This window comes from Zootoca vivipara, chromosome 2 (genome assembly GCF_965207765.1).
Source record: "Zootoca vivipara chromosome 2, rZooViv2.hap1.1, whole genome shotgun sequence".
Taxonomy (NCBI): Eukaryota; Metazoa; Chordata; class Lepidosauria; order Squamata; family Lacertidae; genus Zootoca; species Zootoca vivipara.
This window is the reverse complement of record NC_142584.1, coordinates 28,589,092-28,614,029: the sequence shown is the minus strand read 5'-3', so window position 1 is coordinate 28,614,029 and position 24,938 is coordinate 28,589,092. Positions and strand designations below refer to the sequence as shown.

General features: G+C 43.1%; 3 protein-coding genes across 5 annotated transcripts; 1 reads left to right on the top strand and 2 right to left on the bottom strand.

Moving 5' to 3' along the window:
- Positions 1-3,385: 3,385 nt before the first annotated feature.
- Positions 3,386-4,435, bottom strand: NPB (neuropeptide B). Its single transcript, XM_035108019.3, has 2 exons — positions 4,135-4,435; positions 3,386-3,553 (listed from the first exon to the last, which is right to left on the bottom strand). The coding sequence occupies exons 1-2, from the start codon at positions 4,405-4,407 to the stop codon at positions 3,425-3,427; spliced, it is 402 nt and encodes a 133-aa protein (XP_034963910.3). The 5' UTR covers positions 4,408-4,435; the 3' UTR covers positions 3,386-3,424.
- Positions 4,436-14,869: 10,434 nt separating this feature from the next.
- ANAPC11 (anaphase promoting complex subunit 11) lies at positions 14,870-18,644 on the bottom strand. Of its 2 annotated transcripts, XM_035104259.3 has the most exons (4): positions 18,475-18,644; positions 16,828-16,927; positions 15,992-16,135; positions 14,870-15,906 (listed from the first exon to the last, which is right to left on the bottom strand). In XM_035104259.3, the coding sequence occupies exons 3-4, from the start codon at positions 16,098-16,100 to the stop codon at positions 15,761-15,763; spliced, it is 255 nt and encodes an 84-aa protein (XP_034960150.1). In that variant the 5' UTR covers positions 16,101-16,135; positions 16,828-16,927; positions 18,475-18,644; the 3' UTR covers positions 14,870-15,760. The 2 variants fall into 2 exon arrangements, with proteins under 2 accessions (XP_034960150.1, XP_034960152.1); XM_035104261.3 differs by lacking the exon at positions 16,828-16,927.
- ALYREF (Aly/REF export factor) lies at positions 18,620-23,130 on the top strand. Of its 2 annotated transcripts, XM_035104257.3 has the most exons (6): positions 18,655-18,988; positions 19,359-19,490; positions 20,341-20,488; positions 20,733-20,796; positions 21,101-21,272; positions 22,818-23,130. In XM_035104257.3, exons 1-6 carry the CDS (start codon positions 18,758-18,760, stop codon positions 22,830-22,832), a joined length of 762 nt encoding a protein of 253 aa, XP_034960148.1. In that variant the 5' UTR covers positions 18,655-18,757; the 3' UTR covers positions 22,833-23,130. The 2 variants fall into 2 exon arrangements, with proteins under 2 accessions (XP_034960149.1, XP_034960148.1); XM_035104258.3 differs by lacking the exon at positions 22,818-23,130 and having other exon boundaries at positions 18,620-18,988; positions 21,101-21,287.
- Positions 23,131-24,938: the final 1,808 nt, after the last annotated feature.

Below are 24,938 nucleotides of genomic sequence, written 5' to 3'. Positions count from 1 at the left end.
GGCTTGCCCCCCTCAATCTCCTGGCTATGCCCATGTGCTAATGTACCCCAAAATAAACTTCTTGCTGAGTACAACAAGATGCTGCTGACAGCGCTCAGTCTCCCCTTTCTAGAGGTGGGGATTCCTTTCCTCTATCTCTGAGCGGTGCTGTCGTTTGTAATTAAGCTGCAGCTGCTGCTGTCTCTAAGGAAAGGTGACTGGTTCTGCTTGACAGTATTAGTTAACATTAGGCTGCGGAACTTATTCCTCTCCCTAATTAGTTCGTTTATTTCCGTAGATGAGATGATTAAATGAGGACATATGCCTTATGTGCCTGTGATTCCTGAAGCTCCAATATTTGTGTGTGTGTGTTAGAGAGAGGGGGGGGTGATGAAATTTGATCCAGGATTGGTACATCAACCCATTGCCTCCACGCTCTGAGGATTTAGATTGTCCCAGCTAGTCGAAGGAGGATCTGGAATCTCATCTCTAAGTATAATGTAAGCGCACATCTAAATATGTAAATGGGTGGGCAGCTCCACTTTGTGTGACAAATAGAACCAGAGCGTGTGTGTTGCACAGTGCGCACAAAGTATAGATTACATATTCATTTATTTATAGCATTTATATACAGATTGATTGCCACCAAACCTCGAAGCCGTTTACAAGAAATATTATTTTTCAATGAAACAGTTAAAAATATTTAAAAACGAGAAAAACCAACAGACAGAAAAGATAAAAACACATGAGAGCATCTACATGCCTGGCAAGGCTTGCCTAAACAAAAATGGTTTTAAGCGGGCACCAAAATATGCCTGCTTGATCTCAATTGGCTGGAAGTTCCAAAGTGCATTGACTATTATGGACATAGATGTTTTGAAATAACTGTGTACACATGCAGAAGCTCTGAACCAGGCAGGGTACACAGTGTAAAACACTGGAGTACATGCAACAATTGTGTTCGCCACCTAGAACCCGGAGCTGTGCCAGAAATGCAAAAGTCACATTTGCAAATGTATCTTTTACAGGTACAGTGTTAAGACAACTACAGGTGCTTCAGCTAACAGATCACCATTTGACTGCTTCGATCAGCAGAATTGGCACTACTACAGGTGCCACATATGGTAATGCCCGTTCCACATTTGTAAGAACTTGGCTTTTTAGTTAGTTTGGCAGCAGTAAACTTTGGAACTCCCTACCTATTGAAAGCAAGCAGGCACCTTTGATGTGCTCTTTTTAGTGCCTGCAAAAAAGCATTCCTGTTTAGACAAGCCTACCCTGACGCTTAGAAAGTTGTGGTGATTTTAATCTGTTTTAATATTTTAACTTCTGTATGTCTTAAAGCAGGGTTGCGATTTCTTTCTTGATTTTACTGTTTTATCTTTTTTGAATCGCTTTGAGGTTTCCCCACAGTCAATTTTGTATATGTAAATTTTATGAAATAAATAAACATTATTTTTGAGTGTCCACCCCATAATAGACATATTTATAAACTTTATTAATAATGTGTGAAATAGTCCACAGTTCCTGACTTGATTTACAATGGCAAAATCCCGGCTTGACAGCCATATATCAGGAATGCTTTGATGGTGTTTTCTGCTTGGAAGGGGGTTGGACTGGATGGCCCTTGTGGTCTCTTCCAACTCTATGATTCTATGATTCTGTGACTATTAAAATTGGAGCCAAGAACAAAGTCCTCCCATTGCCATCAGGAATAAAGTGAACCAATGAAAGATAGGCTCAGAGCAGATCCTAAATTTGAATATGGCCTATTAGATTACCTGTGGCTTTCTCTAAATGTGGCTGGACTCCAACTCCCGGCCATCATGGCCATTGTTTTTATCTGGTCAGCTGTCTTTGTTCTACAAAGTGACCTGCTGGGATTTTGGACAGAGGGATCTGGGGTGGCTGTGTCTTTGTGTTACTGACTGAATAGTATAGTGCTATTTTAATTTGCTAATATATTGCATTTGACTTCTGTTTTGTATGCTTTGAGATTCTTTCGACTATAGAGCAATTAAGAAAATTTCCAAATAAAGAATTACACTGGTTCTAGTACACCTCCCCCGTCCCCGTTGTGACATGGAATGGTTTTCGACACAGATAAAAAGGCATTTCTATTAAAAATGCTAATTATCATCTCCCTAATTATTTTTTATTAGGGTGATTAAGTTGGGCAGGTACTATAGGGAAAGCCATATGGTGCCAATATTCATGGATCAGCCTTGCTGCAGGAAAATAAGTTTCAGCCTGACTTGCCCCTGCTTACTCAACACTAATGATTGATTCCCTTACATTTGCTTTCAGGTAAACAAGCTTTGACTTGCAGCCAGACAGTGCGATCCAGTGCAGGTTTCTGTGGAAATGCATTACATTCTGTTCTGTGGGACTTTCTTCCAGATAAATGCAAGCAGAGGGCTGCAGCCTTGATTGCCTTTGTGTGTGTTTTTGGTATTTTTTATTGGTTTTACATAGTTTTATACATTTTAACTTTAACCATTTCAAACATTAAAATAAAAGGTTATTTCAAACCTTCGGACCTCCTGCCCTCCCTCCCTCCCCGGGTTCCATATTTGAAATAAAGTATTCTGCATACGCCGGCTCCCTCGGCCAATAATGCGAGATGAACACGCAACCCCAGAGTCGGTCACGACTGGACCTAATGGTCAGGGGTCCCTTTACCTTTACCTTTTATTCTGCATCTTTTAGCATTATCCAACTGTTGTGTATCCATAGTTACCATAGTTGATTCCACATTACAAGTGTCTTTACATCCCTGCCAGTGATTTTAACTGTTTACAGTGGTCTTTAAATATATTAAAATTTTACTCCAGTCTTTTAGAAATACTTGATCTTCCTGGTTAGCCTTGATTGCCTTTGAATCCCGGGACTAGGAGGGGAGAAACCTGGGGACCATTTTTGCAAAGCAGCGTGAAAACCAGCTCTGTTTCTCTAAAAAAAAAAGTACCTAGATAAAGGCACCTCCTCCCTTTTCTGGGCTTGGCGGCGTCCTCTCCCATTGCAACAGCGGCAGGAGGGATGGAGCTGAGAAAGCTTTGTCCTCCAAATGTGAAACAGCACCTCTGAGCACAACTAAAGCCTGTTCTGGATATGTGCCTGGTCAGAATAGAGCCCCACTGAGTTCACATTACTTTACTTATGTTTACTCAGATTTTGACCAGAGAGGTGCCATCCTTCTCTTCCCGATGTCTCCTTCTGTGGAGCCAATAACTTTGTTCAACCTGTTGTTTCAAGAAACCCAGGCAAGCACAAGAGCCGTTTAAAGCGCCTTTATTATGAGATGCAGGAGAAAAACACACACTCCCGGAGTCGGTCGCTTTGGCTAGAGAACAACCCCCTCTGCTACCTCCGCCTCCCTCCCTCTCCTCGCCCAGTCCGGATGCCCCATTCCGGACTCCAGGGGGAAAGGACGCCCCGTCGGGGCTCAAGCGCTGGCGCAGTCCGCGGGGTCCAGCGAGACGGTGACATCGGCTTTGCACTGGATGACGCTGGGCAAGCCAGGCAGCAGCTGGCAGCTCTGCAGCTCCGGGGCCACCTCCTTCACACACACCGCCTGCAAAGGGAAAAGGGAAAAGTGAGAGGGTAAGGCAGGGGGCACCAGCCTCGGGCTTCCCTCCCTCTTTGACTTGCTGCCTGCAGGGCCGGCTACAACTGCGATCCTAAAGCACTTCGGGGGAAGCATCATGGAGCAGAAGAGCCTTTACATGTGCCCAGGATGGAGCTGCGCGTCTCCCGGGCCCTTCAATCATTGCAATATCTTTACCTGCTTGATACAGTGCGACCCGACGGCCTGTTTGGTTAAAGAGCAGCAAATAAATATTTTCTCTCAGATTTTTATAGGCTAAAACCATATAGGCTTTTTAATTTAAAAAAGTTTGAAAATGCTGATCAATACTATTACTATAATTATCTGATTAATACAACATTTCGGGAGTGGCTAATGTACGCTATAATTCAATAAATAATAAATATACAATGCAATGCATTAAAATAAATCACAATGCATATAAAAGAAACTCCCCCCCCAGCTGCCTTCTCCACCCGGGACCCTCCCCTCTTCCAGGGGGCGCTACTTGCGCTGCCCACTACCGTCCAGGCGTCCCCTAGCGGGGCCCTGCGGCACCAGCCACTCACCATGTTGCGCAGCCCGCTGGGGTTTTGGCGCGGCTCGGACATCAAAAAGGAGGCGGCGGCGCCGGGTCCGCTCTCGGCGCTGGTGCTGCTGCTGTCGGTGTCGTCGGAGCGGCGCATGTAGGGCGAGCGGCGGATGCCGGACAGCAGCCCCGACGCCCTGCCCACCGAGTAGTAGCTGGGGCCGGCCGTCTGCTTGTACCACGCGTCGGCGGGCGGGCTGAGCAGCGCGACCAGGGCGAGGCAGAGCAGCGCCGAAGTCCCGGGTCCCGGCATGGTGCGCTCGGCTACGACGGCGGCTTCTTTGGGCAAGCGGCGCCGTCGGCGGCTCCTTATATCGGGGAGGCGAGAGCGGAGGCGGAGCGGCCCAGCCTCCTCTCGGAGCCCCCCAGCGCCCCGGAGCTGCGGAAGACCTGGGGGGCGGGGGGAGAGAAGGAGCGGTGTGGGGGCGTCGAGGCTGCGTCGAGAGAGGGAGGCGTCCTGATCCTGAGCCTTATTCGGAAGGATGCCCCTCGGGACCGTCTCCTCTGTGGTTCTGGCGCACTCATAATGGTAGAGTTGGAAGGGTTCTCGAGGGTCATTTAGTCCAACCCCCTGCAATGCCCACAGCCGTCCATGGGTGGGCTCCTCGAATCACCAACCTCGTAGTTAACCTTAGGTTACAAGCTCGCCTTTAAGGATGCTGCTGAGGACTGTCTGTGGCGCCCCCTGCGAGCAAAGTAGTTGCTCTGCCCTGGAGGCGCGACGGCGGCCCTCCCCTTGGTCCTGGCTCTTTAGACGTGTCGCTTGAGCTTCACGTCGCCAGCTGAGGACTGAGAATCGGAGGGGCGGGCGGGCGGGCGGGCGGGCAGGGGGTTGCCAACGCGCAGCCTCCCGTCGTGGCCGCCGCTTCGGATGTCCTGCTCCCTGCATCGCTTTCGCAGCCTTGCTGCTGGCTAGCGAGAAAGGCAACGCAGGGGCTGGCTTCCATTCTCCCCCGAGCCGAAGAAACTTCCAACTACCTTGAAAGCGTTGCCATACTGGTGGTAGTTGCTGAAGATCTCCCCTCCGCCTAGACATAAAGTGGAAGAGGGAGTGAGATAGCCTTGCTGTCCATAAAGTTTTGTGACGAAAGGCTAATTGACTATAACAAGACATTTAAAAGCATTTAAAATTTCTTTTTTTTAAAGGATGTTTTCTTCTCTGTGTCTAAAGCTGACCCTAAGGTCTTACTGCCTTGGGATGAATAATCGTCCACTTAAGAGGACAGGTTACTTCCCCCATAAGCAGAGGAGTAAAGCAATGGCAGTCCCTTTCCATCCATCTACGGGATGCTATAATTTGCTTTGATTTTAAGTATCGATTCTAGGTTAATTAATCAGGAAAAAGAGCTGAATGTTCCCTGGAATTTCTCTCTTTTCTGGAATGAGCTGTGCTCTCCCATTTCCTTGCCTCGCTCACCCGTACACTTCCTTGCGTCTGTTCCAGGCGCCTGTTTTCTGGTCAAGGGAGCTGTCCCTTTGCTGAAACAGATGCTGCTGAAATATGCTTTAACTTGAGTGGAATTACGAAGTAGGCTTTTATTTACGTGCGGGCGCGGCTCCACCGCTGTGCGGGAGAATCCTGATCGCTTGTCAAATTTTGAATTAAAAGCTTATCTAAAGTTTTTCGGAAGGTGCCATCAAACAAAATTCTCTTTATAGAGGAGTAAAAGTACAGAGTTTTTATACCGTACGATGAATAAAAGGTGTTATGTTTTCTAATGCCCTCTTGTGGCATTTTCCTTCATTTGCACAGGCAGGTTACCCTGTTTCTCCGAAAATAAGACGTAGCCATAAAAATAAGCTGTAGCAGGATTTTTAAGCATTCAAGGAATATAAGCCATACCCCGAAAATAAGACATAGTGATAGGCGCAGCAGCAATGCCTGCCGAAGCAGGAGAAGGAGGGGGGGGAATAAGCCATCCCCTGAAAATAAGCCATAGTGTGGTTTTTTTGAGGAAAAATAAATATAAGACGGTGTCTTATTTTTGGAGAAACACGTTATGATACCAGCTCATTTGAAGAGAAGCAGCTTCTCACCACGATAGTTTATAGGACAAATACCTTTGCCCAGGGATACAGTACCAGGTCGAATTTCTGCTGCTATGGTTCAAAACGACTTAGATCGATAGATCATAGCTGCCAAGTTTTCCCTTTTCTCGCGAGGAAGCCTATTCAGCATAAGGGGAAATCCCTTAAAAAAAGGGATAACTTGGCAGCTATGCGATAGATGTACCATTGATTTCATATTGGATCCTTGGGTTGCAATCTTAAAGCATACTTGTTTGGGACCATTGCTTAGGCTTGACTGTTATTTTTTCCTAGAAATTATGCAGTTGATGAGGCTGCAGTTTAAGGGAAGACTAGTATAGGACAAGGCAGCTTTCTCTGTCCAGTCCTTTTCCAACGAAACATCAACACTTATTGGGTCACTTTTACCCATGTTGAGGAAAAAGTACCAGGATCCTTCCACTTCAAACCACATCCTTAGTGGCTGTATTATTATTTTTTGCAAAAGAACTACTGATCTAATTCTCATGAGTTTCTTTAGGAAACAAATACCAGTTTTCAACCTTTTAGTGCTCTTGCAGTGCTAGTTATACAGAAAATACTTCAGGCATGATGGGAGAATGATGAAGCAGAGATTTCTGTACTGACCTTCAGAGAGTCTGAAAATACAAGACCCCGTTTATCTAAATGTCGTGCTAACACTGAATTTCCACATAGAATAACCACCACTCAAACTATTCAAGGCTTCTCAAAGGAACTGTAGAATGGAAAAGACTTCCTTCCTTTTGCCAATCCACAGAGCAATCACATGGCAAAACCATGGTCAGAGGATCAATGCAGCTGCCAGATATTAAATGTGGTAAGACCATAGTCCTGAAAGCATTGCACTGCCTGCCTGTGAATTTCAGGCCCAATTCAACAAGTTGATGTACAAAAGTCCTATAGGCTTGAGATCATCTCTCTCAACACTGACCAACCTGTGCTTTAAGATCAGCAGGGGGGCTCTGCTGGTGATGCCACAAATAGATATGGCCCATGGGGCAGCAGCAAGACAGAGCCTACTCTGTGGCAGTGCCCCACTGGTGAAACTGTTTACCGCATTACAGTGATATAGGCAAAAATCTGCCCTTATTCCCTTATTGGGTTCTCCATCGGTTGGAGAATATAACAGAGGCCAACCAGAGAAGTTTGAGAAGCAAAGCCTTTATTTTCTCTGTTGCAACAGGGTCCTTCCTCTCACACAGGAGAACAAGGAAGGAACCCCAAACAAAGGTGTCCTGCCCTTAAAAAGAAATTTGAAATTGGTTTCAGCCCACCCCCCAGAAGCATCATCCATATGTCACAGAATAGGTGTAGCCCAAGACCCCTCTCCCTAGATTCATCATAGGTACATCATGAAAGGGGAGGTCTGGTGGCAGTAATCTGAGCATCCTGGACCCTGCCCCCTGCCCCAAAAACCTAATCAACAAAAGAGAGAGATATTTACATTTCCCTGTTTCCCAGCCAAGTTAATCACACCCTTTTGTCTGGCACCCAGGTATCAGGATGCCAGGGATTATCACTTTAATTCCTGAGACAATGCCAGGGATTATCACTTTAATTCCCATCCCCCTTCTTCCTTGCAGAGGAACACCTGGTCAGAGAGAGAGAGTCAAAATGGTGTCAGTCAGGCCTGTCTTCCTGTGCTGCTTCCTGTGCTGTGATGGTCCACCAATATTGACTGGAAAGTGCAGTTTGTTACTAAAATTACTTGTGACATTCTAGCACTTTGTGATAAGCATTTTCTCGATAGTGGTCTATGCTTTAGAGTTATGAGGAAGGTTCAGCAAAGACTGAAAAATACATTCTGCTTTGTTTCTGTCTTTTTTGTGTGTGTCTCAGGTGTCAAAGCTGGTTTTCTGGTCTCACATCTCCAACATACTCACAGCAACAACTCCTGGTGAAATCCCCTTAGGGCTTTTCTTTTGACCATGTTGCCTTGTCCCTGGCATAAGGTTTGGACACGCCGTGAGAGAAATGTCTTTGCCTTTGCCTCCTGTGGGATTGCATTATTATTTATTTGGCATGGGTCTTGCACTCTAGGGAAGTTGCTCAGTTGTTCCGAGGGGACCAGATAAAGTTCATTGCACCTGGGATACATGGCCAATCAGAATTGCCAATTAGAATTTAGATAGTGCCATGGTTTTGAACTTTTCAAACCAATCCATAAAACCATTCTAAGAAGGGCACTTGTCCAAACAGGTCAATTTAACTATATAAGGAATCATTCCTCTTAAATCAAAGCATATTCCTCCATGTATCTGGGTTTTTTCATGAATCTTGTAGCTTCTTCTTGGTAAAATGATTTAAAACAATCTAAAATTGTGTAAGAAGGCTGGCACACTGCAGAGTGCCAGGTGGGACAAGAAAACGTGGTCATAAGTTGATCTAATCTAAATACTGGACTATGCAATATCCTGATCCTTTAAAAGGCATACAATGCATGGCAATAATACAAAAAAAAACCATTGGGACACTATACATTAAACATAAAAAACAATTAAACACAAAATTGGTTCACACACCCCCTCCTCCTTGTGGAAATAACATACTGTCAGACATAGCTCAATGTTTCTGTCGAATATCACGCAACATAAAACATAGTAATTATATATCAGTTGTATGTCTTGAGGCCATCATGATCTTGAGACAATTCCAGCTGCTTTTAAATCCTAGGGCACAGAGTCTTGAGGTCAAGGAGAGAGAATGTCCTTGCAATTCAACTTTCCCCCTTTGTCCCAAAGTCATTTATGGAAAACAATGGCTGTGGCTCCTTCTGTTGCTATTGAGCTGTTGAAGAGTTGGGATGTGGGTAGGTTCTTTAGAAGTACATCTTTGAAGAGATAGCCTGCAGATGGACAAGAGTGCTTGGAACTAAAAGACAGTTAGGAAGGAAGGAGTGGGAAACCAAAAGGGGAGAATATCCTACAGTATTTCTTAAAAAAATTGTCGGGAAGCTGTAAATGATACACATCCTTTTGAAAATAGGCCTGCAGGGGGTTGGGGCCTGAAGATATAATTAGTTAAAAATAATAATAATAATAAATAGTCAAGAAAGGGGAGAAGCTGCAAATAATATAAGATCATAGTTAAGCATTTTATTCATTTAAATATTATTATTATCATTCATATTTAATTACTGCTGTTATTGTCTACTCAGTCTGTTTAATTTACTTCACCTAGTTTGGCTGTGGAGGAAACAAAGGGGGAAAAATTGTTAATTAGGACACAATTGATAAGTTATTAACATTTTCCTTATGTGGTTCTGAATTCTCTTTGAGGTTCACGTATCTTGTTTGAAAGGGATTATTATTATTATTATTTACAGGAAAGAATGACTTAGATGCTACATTTGTATGTACAGAAAGAAAAAGTAGAAATACCAAAAAAGATACAAAAATAAAAATAAAATTTAGATTACCACTCACACAACAATTTTTCAAATGAAATTGGACTTGACACAAAGATATCAGATTTTTTAAAAAAGAATTATCATTAAATAATACAAAGACATTATAAATTGGAGAGGAACCTTAAAGATCTGAAGGTGAAATATCCAATTAAGATGGAAAAATGGTAAAATAATGGAAAAAGCTCTGAAATTCATCATGTACTATCTGATAAAAGAGAACTCTTTGGGGGAAAAACACAGGTGGTACCTGATCAAACATCAGTAATAAGTTTTTGGAGATGCAATGAGTGAAAGACCTCATTCCACGTGATGGACTGGTGGACATGCCCCAAAATATAACAAATCAAAACACTGACCAATAAATAAATAAATGCTAAAACACACAATTTCTAATAATGAGCATCTCAAATGAAAATAAAGAGAGTAGAAATCTAAAGTTGCGCAAGTATCTCAAACTGGCCAGAATGTAATAAGAAATACTCAGGCAAGACTACCTGACAAAATACAGTACAGTTACAAAACAATACCTGGTCATTGTTAGAATAATTTCATAGACATAATGGAAAAACTGATTTAATAAATGGAAGCAGATTATTTATAAGCTAAAGAGAAGCGTCAAAGGCAAAGAGAAATGAAATTACTGTATGTATCTCCTCACTTTTTTCGTTTTTTTTGCTGTGGAAGAAAAGAATTGGCAAAACACTCAATCATTGCTACATTAGAAAAGGGAGGGTTATATTAACATAGGGTAATGCTTCGGGGTGAAATGCAAATGAGAGATAAGTATCCATCCTGAGTACCTGCTAGGAAAGAACAATGGAACAATAGAGCCTTAGTTTGCATAGTCTGTCAACTGGGTGGATCTGACCAATTTCCTATGAATTTCCAAGTGTGGAGGGGGCTTGTTTAGGTGGCGTGTCCCCCCCCTTGGGAGATAATTTTGCATTAAGGCTCTGAAAGAATTTCTCCGCACCCTGAATCTCAGCATCCTGCTGGAAGGGGGAAATTATTTCATGTGAAAATCTTGTCAGGAAATGTTGTTCCTAAAATGTATAGGTATACAGTGGGAGAGCTGTGAAAAGAGTTTTGCATGTTGAACTGGAATTGGCAGCTTCTAAACAGTTGATGGTTCAATGGTTCTTTATCTATTTATTTTTACATAAGGAAATTAGAATTTAAGTTTCATGTGCAAAGCATAACCTTGAACCTCTTAATTAATTTATAAACTACTCAACAGACAGACATATAGTAGGAGTACTCTGCTATTTATACCTGTGGAAAGAATCTGGCATGTTAGATTTTTGGAACTTGGCAACCATTTAACTTTGATGGACCAGTAACACACATGAGGTTGTTTTCCCTCAGTGGTTCAGAGCTTTACATTAAGAAATTAGAATAATATTTCATGTGCAGAGTATAACCTTGACACCTCTTAAGTTAAAACCTCCTTTTCTCCTCTCTCTTTCTCTTCAAGCTGACATAGTCTCTGTGCATGTACAGAGTTCATGATTCGGCAGTCTATTGTACCATTTATTTATTTATTTTAAGTGCTGCACCTCTTGACAAAATTACCATCTGAATACTGGAAGGGAAGGGGAAAGAGTAGAATTTAAAATAGGGTTAGATTTCAAACAAAAGATAGAAACATAGCAGTGGTTTTGTTTTTTTTCAGAGCCAGTTTAAATTCGTTTTCCTAGTTTGGAGTCCTAATACAATTTGATACATTGTTTCTTGTTTCTTGCTGCTTAAGAAGCAGGCTTATAAATCTTAAACTAACTTGGAAGCTGCAATAAAAGTTGGGTCAGATTAAAGTCCTAATGAAGTCACCAAATAAACATCTCATACCCCAGGCAAAATAAATCTCGATTCAGACATGTTTCTGTACATTCATGTACATGTTTTATGAACAATTATTATATATATATATGACCTTAAAATTCTTATAACAATAGCTATTTAGTTATGAACTTCAGACATTTTTGTCCAGAACTGGAATGCTATTAGAGATTGGTATATTGTTTAGCTGTGTCTTTTTAAACATTTTTTATTGCTGTATTGACTTTATGATGGTGTGCACTCCCCCTCATTCAGGAGTGGGGGCTTGAAATATAATAAGTCATAAAAGAGATGTGGGGAAACTTTGGTCCTTCTGATGTTGAACAACAGCTCCCATTGGTCATACTTGCTGCAGCTGATGAGTTGTAGTTTAACAACTGGAAGGGCAAAGGTTCCTTCACATCTGTAGTATATAAACAATTCTGTGTAGCATTTTGCTTAGGGAGTTGCAGTTTGCCTGTAGGGGTGTAGCCAATGTTACATTGCCCTGCTGTTATTGGGACTACAATTCCCAGCATCCCTGAACCCTGGACTTAGTGGCTGGGGCTGATGGAATCCATAACTTTCTGGAGGGCACCACATTGGCCCCACCCCTGCTCTAGAAAATGGATGTGTGAACATGTTTGACTAATCTTTGGATCCCTGATGGAGCAGGGTGTTTTATTTTATGCTAGTGCCTTGAGCGAGACACTAGCACACACTGTGAACAGGTGTGTGTCAATCTGATCTTTTTCTGTGGTTTACGACTGTAGATCGTGGCACGTGTAAAAAAGGTGGTATTAACCTAATATGACAGGAGATCCCCATTATGAATGTCCTTGACCCTGGTAACAGTCTTATCTCAAAGGTCCTGGAAGGCATCAAGGAGACACCCTGAGCTCCTAATACTTTGTATAAAGATATGCACTTGTAATCTAGTTACCAGTAAAATCTAATTAACACCTGCTAAAGAATGGGTGTGACACAGATAAAGTGATAAGATAAAGTCAGGAAGCAAACAAAGGTAACTAGTTTAGTCATTGCCTCACTAGGATTATATTCTTTCAGCGTTACATTAAGCAGTATAAACAAAATGGGAAAGAGGAAGGAAAATCTGGGAAGAAATAATAGAATGATAGGATGTATAGGAATTGCTCATCTCAAAGCCTTTCTCCCTTCTTTGTTAGAATGCATAGGCTAAAATTAGTACAAAAATCTTGGATTTTCAATGGTTAGCTAGCTCTCCAAGCTCCAACAAGGAACTTGGTACAGTACTCTCAAGGAACCCACACTCCCTTCACCTTAAGGACAGGCATATCCTTCCTCCTCCATTTCTTGAACATTAGTGTGGGTTCTGCGGGAAAACTGTCATGCTCACTTTCTGAAGGCTTTTGAGAAAAGTTGGGCGATTCTTTCACTCTTTAGATCAAGGTGCATATGTATTGTAGAATTTGTTGCCTGCTTAATTTGTAATTTTGCTGTCTGTATATATTTTCTGTCACTTTCATTTCATATAACAATAAACCGAGTTTTCTTTAGGTCTTTTGTGTAAGAACTTTTTGTGGGCAAGGGGTTAGGGGAAAACACATATGCATAACAGACACATGTCATAATTCTAGCAAAAGACCCTAAACCTCTTGTGTATACATATGAGTGCTGGACATGCATTTGGGTTCAGACACATACTTTAACGCTGACACTTTCTGCAGATTGAAATGACAGCATGAACCATACTTGGCACCTCAGTTGATATAGTGGACAGAGAGCAAATTTCATGTTACCAAGCATTTCCTGCAACAAAGCATTAAGTGTGAAATACTTTAGAACAGGTAAACAGAATGTAGTCCTTCAAATACCATTTTTCTCATATTTTAAGACATACCCATAAAATAAGCCATAGCAGGATTTTTAAGCATTCAAGGAATATAAGCCATACCCCGAAAATAAGACATAGTGATAGGTGCAGCAGCAATGCCGGCCGCGGCAGGAGGAGGAGGAAAAAAATAAGACATCCCTTGAAAATAATAAGCCATAGTGTGTTTTTTGAGGAAAAAATAAATATAAGACGTGTCTTATAATATGAGAAACACGGTATCACTGGACCACAACTCTGATCATCCCTGACCATTGGCCACAGTAGCTGGAGCTAAGGAGTCAATCAGCACCATTGCAGAACTCTTGGACTGAGAACAAGATGAAGAATTTTAGACACAATAACCCTGCAACTCTTGCTTTTGTAGTAACTATATAAACAGGTTGAAAGGTAATCACCAAATTTGATATAATGAGAAATAAATTAAAATATTCCCGAGTCTAAATAATAAACAGGAGGGTGACAGTGGCATCTCTCCTCTTGCATTGCCTCCTTCCAGCCACTGCTGGGGATAGGAAATTCTGCAACATCTCTGCATTTGGATGAAGCTAGATCATTCCCTCACATATGGCAGAATTCTCAGAGGATTCTGTTGCCCACTGTGTCTCTGCATGAGTCGCAGCTGTGCACTAGCCCTCCTCTAACAGAGCAAGCCCACAACTTACACACATTTAACTTGTTTCCATTCAGCTCTACGCACTTGGCAATAATAAAAAAAAGGGGGAAATCTCTCTCAAGAAAAATATCTGGCAATTCCACCTGCCACTGAACCCAACACATTGTGACTATATGATTTTGCCTTTAGGAGCGTTCCCCAGGACATAACCCCCGCATAAACTGCAGGCGTATCTGCAAAACAGATACAAAAGAGTGACTCATGAGGAAATGCAAAGGGCAGGCTGTACGGCACTTCAGGCAGGCACTTCTCACCCTTTCATACCCTAGAATAAACTTTTTTTGGGTGTAAAAGTGGGGCCTGATTGTATTTTAGAAACACTGAGGTAGAACATATGAAGTAAAATTCGGTGGCCTTTTTTCATTGTTAAGAGTCTATCACTGTTTTTTTGGGGGGGGGTTTTGCTTTGAAAGGACACATCTCTCAAAGCTGGGGAGGGCTTTGGGGGCACTGAGAGGTAGCCTTTTTGCCTCTGCAAATTTTCCCTTTAGGGGAGGAAGCTTACCATTTTGTTAGCAATACTATGCTCTGTGTTCGAAAGGTCACCGATTGGAATCGTTTACAAACACCACCTTCTCATTTGGGTGCCATAAAGGGGGCACCAATTACACATTGCAGGCGGGGGTAGCATACACAGCAGAAAGGACTGGGCACCCAACAGCCAGGATGAAGCATCACAAACAGCTGGTCTGTAGGCTGTGTGGCTACACAGCTAAGCAAGCGCAAGAGCATTTTTCGCATTAAAAGTAATTTTAGTTATTCTTTTAAGAAGAACGATGACATTCCCCCTTCCCCACAGGTCACACCCTATCATCTCACTGTGCATTGGCCACAGATAAGAAAACTGCATTCTCGAAGAATCCCCAGGCGGATGAAAGAAAGAGGCAGGAACATTAAAGGAATGACTCACAAAATTTACTGGATCCATCCCATGTACAAATGGTAACTCACTGTGGGCAAGCACTTGGCAATCAGATCTGGTATTACAGCCTTTTGGGAACAAACATATTATTGTACTGCAGGCCAAATGTGTAGTAAGACAAGGACACAAGCCTAGAGCATCCCCCAATCTCTAACACTATTTACACTCAAAAGCTTAGATCCTGGACCAAATTATACTGATATCAGTGGGGCTACATGGCAACAGGAAACCAAGAATCCTTTGTTCATATATAAGCGCTACTCGTAAGAAAGAGAAAAGAAGTTTAGCTGCTTCATGCCTCAGAATGCAATAGTTGATGTTTGTTGTTCTTATTGTTAAACAACCATTAAAAATAAATGACAAATGGTTTTAAAGAGACTACAATAGTTGGGGTATAAGTTTAACAAGAAGATTTAGAACAGCTCAACCTTTTGTGCAGTTGAACAAAGCAGTTCCTTGAAATCAGGCCTCATTTGCAAGCACCTCATGTGCATTACCAAGGCAATTCACCAAGAAGCAGACATAAACATTAACGAGAGGGTACAGATGTTGTAAAATAGCACAAATCCCTCATGACATTTGCCTGTCTGATATTCTAACCTTCCAACCAGCATAGCCTTATACTTCGTACATTGTAGAGACTTTGTGATCACAGCACAAACAGAGGCAAAAACATAGGATATTGTAACATGCAGTAGCTGTGTTCCCACATCCACCTCTCTCTTCAGCAGCTCTGGGAAGGATGAAGGTAAGTGTGGCATTATAAAGTAGCAAGCTCGCCAAGCTTCAGGAAGGGAATGGGGAAGAAATCAGTCCACAAAAGCTGAAGAGGTGTTGGGGAGAGGAAGAAATCTTGCCAGTGTCACTCTTTGAACTTCCATTCCTGTCGACACATTGGACAGTGTTGCTGGACTTGCTGGGAGTTAAGCCATTTGAGAATGCAATGCATGTGGAAGCAGTGGGAACACTGGCCCCACACTAGGGGACAGTCATCTCCAGGCACTTTACCTGCAAAACATAGGTTCCATTAGAGCAAAGTTGGGAGAAGACGGTGCACAAAGATTAAGGAAAATCCCAGTGAACTGATACTCACAGTCTGGGCAGCAGCCATTAAAGGCCATCCGGCAAATGCCACAGTTCTCATCATTGGCAACCCAGAGCCAAGAAGCAACGCCATGCCAGCTCTTGATTTTCACTTTCATTGTGCCCAGACTACATACAAAACTTAAGATAGCCCCTGAGGGAAGAAGTAAAAGCTTGAATAAGACGTTTTCTGTTGCTGCAGATCTTCCACGTTAAAAAGACTGTGTTAAGAGGTTTTGCACAATTTCTCTTAAATATATTGGCTACCTCACACTATGAAGAAGACTCGATGGTATGTCAGATTTATAGATAGGGAAGAGTTAGATAAGAACATTTGGCCACTTTCCCAGCTTACAAGAGTGCTAGGATAATTCTTAGGTGTCCCGCCTTATCAGTTCTATGCTGTACGTGTACGGTATCTTAAAACTCCACTATAGGAAAGGCTGAGCTATTACAGATATGAGCACAACAATGCAGATAGCTACATAAATGTTACTTGCCATTTCCCAAGTCCCAAACTAAGACAGGTCTATTAGGCATAGGATTTGGGGGCAGCAGTTCAGGTGACTGCAGACTTTTAGATCTGATTTTTTTCACTGCTTTATAGTGGACAAAATTTGCAGGTAGACGTGTTTGTCCAAGAGCAGCAGTAGTATCTTTACTAGTACACTCTAAAACATCAAATAGGGAAAGGGAGCTTTTGAGTTCACCATTACTCTTTCTGAGGCTAGATATTAAGCTAACAAACAAAATGGGGAGGGGAAAAGAGACTGTTGAGCAAGATGGAAGCCTGTAGCTTACAAGTGTTGAAAAAGAGAGGAAAAGAAGTTATTTTAACTTACTTACCGGTAGTTAAAGCAATTAAAGAGGCTCCAATACTTTGGCCACCTCATGAGAAGAGAAGAATCCTTGGAAAAGACCCTGATGTTGGGAAAGATGGAGGGCACTAGGAGAAGGGGACGACAGAGGACGAGATGGTTGGACAGTGTTCTCGAAGCTACGAACATGAGTTTGACCAAACTGCGGGAGGCAGTGCAAGACAGGAGTGCCTGGCGTGCTATGGTCCATGGGGTCACAAAGAGTCGGACACGACTAAATGACTAAACAACAACAAAGCAATTAAAAAATAGAAATAAATGGAGCACCTGAGTTCTTTGAAAGGGAAAGAGAAAAACGTAACATCTTCAGCACTGTTAAAAGGACTATATTTTCCTTTACTTACTTCACTTTACCTTAAGGGGTATATTTTACTGGCCTGCTATTTGTAGTACTTAAGGCTTAAGTACTACAAACAGCAGGCCAGTAAAATATACCCCTGAATATATTTTTGGTCCCCTCTCCCTTTCTCCTAAAATCCAATCTAGCAAATAGTTTTGTGGCATTGTCTTTAGTTCTGTTGTAGAAAAATTTGGGGGTTGGCAGATCTTGATTTTTCAGTTACACCAGAGTTCCCCTCTCCTTTCAAGGAGGTGAGGCCCAGAAAAAAGGTGTGCAAGCCCCTATAAACATTGTCCCATCTCTTAGCCAAAGACTAAAAGCATCATACACACATCACAGAAAGATGTGGTCTACTACAGAAATTTGAGGGTGTGGCTTCTCTCCAGGATATCTGGTGTTTTACTGATTGCATTACCTGGGCAATCTTGCCATTCTTTTGAAATGGTTAGTACTTTGGTTTTTGCAGCCAGTTCACAGGCCCACCCTATTCATACACAAATGTGCCCTTAAGACAGGATTAGTAGGCAAAGAGTACTCCTGAAAATATTTGGGGTTATTAAGAGTCAAGATGGCCTCAGGAATTGCTCTCCCGTACTATTTCAGACATGTAGTTTATATACTTATATGTGTGTTTACCTTGTGCATTTATGAATATTTATTCTCAGAATTGTTATGTCTAAATAAAAATATTGCACCAGTCACTTCTGTATCACTTTATGAGGTTCTAAAGAAGTAACATACGCAAGAGAGAGGAACAAAACATACAAAAGTACCTGTTCCAAAGAGAATACAGTCTTAACTTTCAGCAGTCTGGGAAACGACAGAAAGACCAGAAAGTAGAGATAGAAGCAAAGCATGAAGGCGAGCAATTGCAAAGTTTCGTTTCAGTTGGGGGTGCAGACTAAGGGGTCGAGCTCACAGAAGAGGGGAGTATTTAGAAGGCCTGGGAACTAATTCCAGGTGTAATGGGCAGCAAGGGAGCCATAATAGGAGGGGAACCCCAAGGGTCATTTAGTCCAACCCTCTGCAAAGCAGTACGAGGAGAACAGCCAGACCAGGCATCCCCAAACTGCGGCCCTCCAGATTTTTGGCCTACAACTCCCATGATCCCTAGCTAACAGGACCAGTGGTCGGGGATGATGGGTATTGTAGTCCAAAACATCTGGAGGGCCGAAGTTTGGGGATGCCTGAGCCAGACTCTGGGGTAGCAAGGATAAAAACCCAACCCAACCCTCCACCCTCCGTCGCACGCCCAAGCTCCGTGCCCAAGCTCACCTTCCCTCGTACAGGAAGTCCCGCCCCTTGACGGGACTTCCCATGTTTCCTTGCGGGCCCAGCTCCTATAAAGCCTCGCGCTACAACGGCGCCTGCTGCTGCTACTTCTTTATTTCGCGCAGCCCAGCCTGCACGTGCGCGCTCTTTCTCTCTTTCTCTCTCCGCCCCCCACCCTTCTCCTCCTCTCGCTCGGCTTTCCTGTCCTCCCTGCCTTATCCGCATCCGGTCCCCGGTGTAGCGCGGCCGGAAGTGTAGGCCCCGGGAGCCGGAGGGAGCCGCCATCATGGGCGACAAAATGGATATGTCTCTGGACGACATTATCAAGCTGAACCGGAGCCAGCGGGGCGGCGGCGGCCGAGCGGGCGGCGGCCGAGGCCGCGGAAGGGGAGCTGCGGGTCGAGGCGGCGGAGCCGGGCGAGGCGGAGCTGGGCGGGCAGGCGGGGGCGGCCCCGTCCGGAACAGAGGCGCCCTGTCCCGGGGAGGCGGCAGGAACAGGCCTGCGCCGTACAGCCGGGTAGGTCCCTGGGCGAGCGGGCGCGGACGGAGCCCCACCTTTACCCGGGTTGGAACTGGGCTCCGGCCACTTGTTTCATGAACTTTCTTGGGGAATCAGGTGGTTCGGGACTTGTTCTGGGCTCTTTGGGGGAGCGTCAAGGGGGGTCTCCCCACGCGGAGATAAAGAGGGTTGGCGGGAGAAGGTGGAGTTGCTTCGGGTTCCTGGCGCGCGTAGGCCCAGTTCGAGCGCTTGTTGACGGCAACCGGGCGAGGAAATGAAGGGGATTTCCCTCCCCCTCCGCCTCCGGTTTGAGCAGAAATGCATAGCAATGGGACCGCCTTATGTGGGACGCTTCGTTGTAATGATCGGGTTTTCTCTCTTGTTGCAGCCAAAGCAACTCCCTGAAAAGTGGCAACACGATCTCTTCGAGAGTGGCTTCGGTGCTGGGGCTGGTGTCGAGACAGGCGGGAAGCTGCTTGTCTCCAATCTGGATTTTGGAGTATCGGATGCAGATATACAGGTACTTTGTCCTTTGTCTTTAATAAGAGGGAGCCAATAGGAGTGGATAGTTGTAGCTGGTCGTTTAGTTCATTTTAGAGTTTCTTCATTTTACTCATTTGTAGTTTCCTGTTGCTATCCTACATTTCCCCTGTGTAATGTACTAACTTCTCCCTGATCCATTACTACATGTCCCCACCCTTTTTCAACAGCAAGTTTTCAGAAAAGAGCAGTTACAGGACAAAAAGTAATTGCCCTTAAACCGCCCCGCCCCCCAATAGTTTGGGATGGCATGTAGCTTCAGTTAGCATATTCTGGTGCTCCTGTTTTGAGTACAGTACATATAAAAGCATTTATGAAATTGAAGACACCTGAGCACTGTCTTGGAGAAAGGTGCCTCTTGATTGACGAGAAACCTCAATCAATGCAATAAACTGATTGCATTACCTGGGCAATCTTGCCATTCTTTTGAAATGGTTAGTACTTTGGTTTTTGCAGCCAGTTCACAGGCCCACCCTATTCATACACAAATGTGCCCTTAAGACAGGATTAGTAGGCAAAGAGTACTCCTGAAAATATTTGGGGTTATTAAGAGTCAAGATGCCCTCAGGAATTGCTCTCCCGTACTATTTCAGACATGTAGTCTGAAGGGTTTGTATTGCATAAAGGATGATAAATATACTTAAGTTCTGGAAGTAATTTTAAGCAGAAAAGGAACAAAGTCCAAGTGATGAGGCTACAATAAAAAGCAAAATGTCATGGAGAACAGAAAGGTCTGCTGCTCTATTCTTTGGCCCATCTATTATTAATGTTTAGCAAGAACCTCTTCCCGTGTCCTAGCATATGTGAGATCTTGCTTTCTTGCTTTCTAGGAGCTTTTTGCAGAATTTGGGACATTGAAGAAGGCAGCAGTGCACTATGACCGTTCTGGGCGTAGTCTAGGTACAGCAGATGTCCATTTTGAGAGAAAGGCAGATGCACTGAAGGCTATGAAACAGTACAACGGAGTTCCCCTGGATGGTATGTATTTTATCTTCATCTAGGTATTTACTCAGTGGGTGGGAGAAGGCATGAATGAGCACTCAGCTCATACACATAGGTGACAGTAACATGCTGACCAAGTGCATGGGATTTCATGCTGGTAAGTGAGCAGGCAGGTGAAGGAAGGATGAAAAATTCTATCCTGCCTCACTCTTGGGTCAGCAATTTTTATGAACTTGCTTACAAGGTTGCCATAAACACTTGCTCTTTTTATTTTTCCCAGGACGTCCTATGAACATCCAGCTGGTTACATCACAGATAGATACACAGAGGAGACCAATACAGAGGTAGGAGATTTGTCTTTTGATGTTTCACGTTGATTAATAAGCTATATGGATGTCTTCAATTTTAGTGCAGACCCTGTTCATTTGTATTTTTGATTCCCAGAGATTAAATAATAGATGGACTTCCCACTGTCATTTTACAACATGGAGCATGATTTTTAAATTGTAGTTATGTTAACATAACCATACTCGGCTTCTCTACAGAGTTCTTTGTGAAGGGTGTAGACTGCAGTTTCTTTTAGTGGGTTACTGTAATGCAGTTTCTATTTGTAGGTTGCTGTAATTCAGTCTTATCTCTTGCTTTTAGTGTAAATAGAGGCGGCATGACCAGAAACCGTGGTGGTTCGGGTGGCTTTGGTGGTGGCAGCAGACGAGGCAGCCGTGGCAACAGGGGCAGAGGTAGAGGTGCTGGCAGGAGTTCCAAACAGCAACTCTCCGCAGAAGAGTTGGATGCACAGTTGGATGCTTACAATGCCAGGGTAAGTAATAGTTGAGGGATGGTGGATGGTGGTGGGGAGAGGGAGGTGAGCCTGATGGCAGAACCTGGCATACATGCATTAGTCATCTGTGAGAAAAAGTGCAACTTAGTCATTAGTCATCTGTGAGAAAAAGTGCAACATAAAGTAAGACATTTGGAGATAGTCAGCACAGCACTAAAGCAGAGCACTCTGTAGTTTTTTTGTTTAGTTTCCAAGTGATTTCCTACAGTATGCGCAAGAATTAGTTGCATCAATCTGGAGTCAGTTCCTATAATGTAGCACCACAGAACCTAGGGCTTGCCGATCAGAAGGTCAGCGGTTCAAATCCCCGCGACAGGGTGACCTGTTGCTCGGTCCCAGCTCCTGCCAACCCAGCAAGTTCGAAAGCACGTCAAAGTGTAAGTAGATAAATAGGTAGGCAGGAAGGTACCTCTGGCAGGAAGGTAAACGGCTTCCATGTGCTGCTCTGGTTTGCCAGGCCACATGACCTGGAAGCTGTACGCCAGCTCCCTCAGCCAATAGAGTGAGATGAGTGCCGCAAGCCCAGAGTCTGTCACGACTGGACCTAAGGGTCTGGGGTCCCTTTACCTTTGATTCTTGTGGAGTGCTACTCAGTCTGGTGAATTTGGTGACTCACTAGATTTGGTATCTTTGATAGAATGCAGCCTGTGCTATATCAGCTGTCATGCTCTAGGCATGTTTCATAGTCATGCTGCACAATCCTATTTTCACAGCTACTCTGATTCAACTCCGCGATGGATGGTGTTCTTTATTAACACTTCTGCCCTGTAAAGAAGTCAATCTGGGTAGACTTTGCTGCATACCATCTTCCTGCTACCATCATGAGTCATTACTTGGAACTGAAATCTTGGTTCTTGGGAGAACCAAACCTAAATTTAAAATGCAGGACTGTAAAGTACTTGCTAGTTAATCAAAGAGGCCAGCTAATTGTGATTCTGCCATCTTGTTTCCTGAGTACAAAATACAATTTGGATGCAGATTTTAGGCTTTCTCTAGTATTCTGTAACTGTTTGCAGTTTTGAGTGGAGATTTATGTACATGCCATGTTTGTAGCATTCCCCAAACTGCTGTGCTTCACATGTTGCTGGACTAAGTGTCTCATCATCCTTGATTGTTGGCCGTGCTGATTGGGGCTGCTGGTAGTTGTAGTCCAAAACATCTGGAGGGCCCCAGTTAGGAAAGGATGCTGTGAACTCTGTTCACTTTTTGCTGTTAGTGAAAAGGTATTAGAGAATTATTTTCCTCAGCACTGAGGTATAAAGATTTATGATATTATAAAGGTACGTATGAGATATATTGTGGAAAGTGCAAATTGCTTTCTTGGCTAAATAACTTCACCTAAATGCATAGAAATAAATAAATGATGCAGCGAAAACCTATTTAAAAGCATTTTGTTATGGTTAAACAATGCTGCACAGGTCCTGTTTGTATGGTGCTGCTTGGGGAAGTGCCCTTGACTATCTGGATTTCTTGTCTTGGTACTTAGCTGGTGGCAGCCGACTAAAACTGTTTTCTTTCTTTTAGATGGACACCAGTTAAAGCTGTTGGCGCATCTTGTGCATGGGAAGGACTGCAGACATCTCATTCCATGTTCCCCAGTGGGAGAAGAAGGGTGGATGGCGGCAGCGGCTACTAATATCAAGAATGGAATTTGTTTTACTTTTATGTTCTGGAATAGGTTTCAAACTCATGTAAAGGTTTCTTTCTCTCTTTTTTTAAAAATTCTGAGACAGATCTGTTTTGTACTGAGTTATTTTTGGGAAAAATTTTACTGGTTGCCTGTTGGGCCAAGATGGCTTTTTCACCTTGGCAGTAATAAAATAGAAATGTGTCTAGAGCTGTAAATGTCTGCTTCCTGTTGCAGCTGGAACCTAGTCTTGAGGCTGCAGAAGCCAAGGCAGGTAGAGGAGCCAGGTGTCTGGCAGCAGGCCCCTAGCAAAAGAGTTGGTGCTGATTGCCCTTCCTAAGGGGAGGGATTCTGTTATCTCAGGTCTCTCTCCTCCACTCTGCCCCCGTATGGGCTTGTAAACTGTATTTTCCCCATCTCCTGTGTGCTGACTCTTATTCGTCTGTGCTAAAGCCAACCGGTGTGACTGCTTTTGCAAGGAGAGGATGGTGGTCTCCAGTGAAAATGCTCCACCCTTAGTGGTCATGAGAGGGAGTAAATTTCTTGTTAAAGTCGTTTTTGTATTTAACACTTGATTCCAAAGTTCAGTGCTGGTCCCACCTCAGTATTTTTACTGTAAAATAAGTTGCTGTGAAAACTCAGTGACTCCAACATGCCAAGTAAAGATTTAGTCTTTCAACTTGCAATTCCCTATTGAATTCTTATTTCAAGAACCTATGTTTGGTGGCATTTACCGGTATTATGGTCTTTTCTTACTGCTGCTGATATAGTGGGTTATAATATAGTCATTTCCAGGTCTTGGGAGATCGGAAGACAGAGTACATATTGTAATATTGTGGTGGGGTGAAGGGGATCTTTATCTCCTATGTTTGGTGGGCATTAACCTCAAGCCATTCATAGAGACATTGTGCCAGTGCCACCCAAGGATACAGGTTTCTCTCTCCCCACCAGTTATCAGCTTTGAATATGAAAGAATCTGTGTCTTCATGGTTTTTGGCACACTTTCACTTCAGCACCACAGCTCCCTAATGCTGAAGGTGAGAGTAGGAACACCAATCTGAAACAGTACCAAAATTACAGAAGAAGTATCTTTCATAATTGCATTTCTATTTAAGGAAATACATTTAACAAAGCAAAAAGGGGGAAAGCTTTGCATACAACAAGTGTAGATACTTGCTAGACATTGTGATCTGTCACTAATTATATGCAACAAATTGTCAAGATCAAACTAATATCCATAATACCTATTACGATAATGAATACTAGGTGAAAATTTCAGTTGGGAAAACCTGACATTGGCTACGTTTAAGGTATGCGGTGATGGTGGATGTGTTAATTTCATCAGTGTAGAAAATATGACTGGAAGTGGGTGTGGGACTGGTAACCTTCCCTATTTTGAACTCCCAGCTCCTTATCTACCAGAGCCAACATGACTAGTAGTCATAGTTAGCCATTCATGATTTAAGGTAATGAGGAAAAATAACTTTCTGTACAAAATTCAGATAGCCATAGAAGGTTGTGTTATATTTTTAAGAAAGTTTTCAACTTATTCCCAGATACTTGTGTGCATTCTGTTTTGTATTCAGTTAGTTGAAATTATACCCTAGAACATTAATGCTTAATTGCATCGAGGCATATATAAACTTTGTATACAAAAAACTTTATATACAAATACATCAGTTCCCTGCATCCCATTTAATGGGGACTGTTGTGTGTGTATAGTAGAAACCTTGCTTTAAATGATACAGTACTCATTTTATAAAAGACTAGTTTCTCATTTCAGAATAGTACCAGCTTTTTTTAGATTCTTAACCCTTAACTGTTTAGCAATATGCTGAGCTACCGGTACTATAGAGCAATGAAGGAAAGCCCCACACTACAGAATAGGGAATATAATTAACAATTGTTTTAATACATGGTGTACATGTGCATACTTAGCAAAGAGTTACTGCCCTTCCTAGGTACATTTTAAAGCTGTAGCTAAACATATATAGAATAGCACTGTGCTACACTACTTT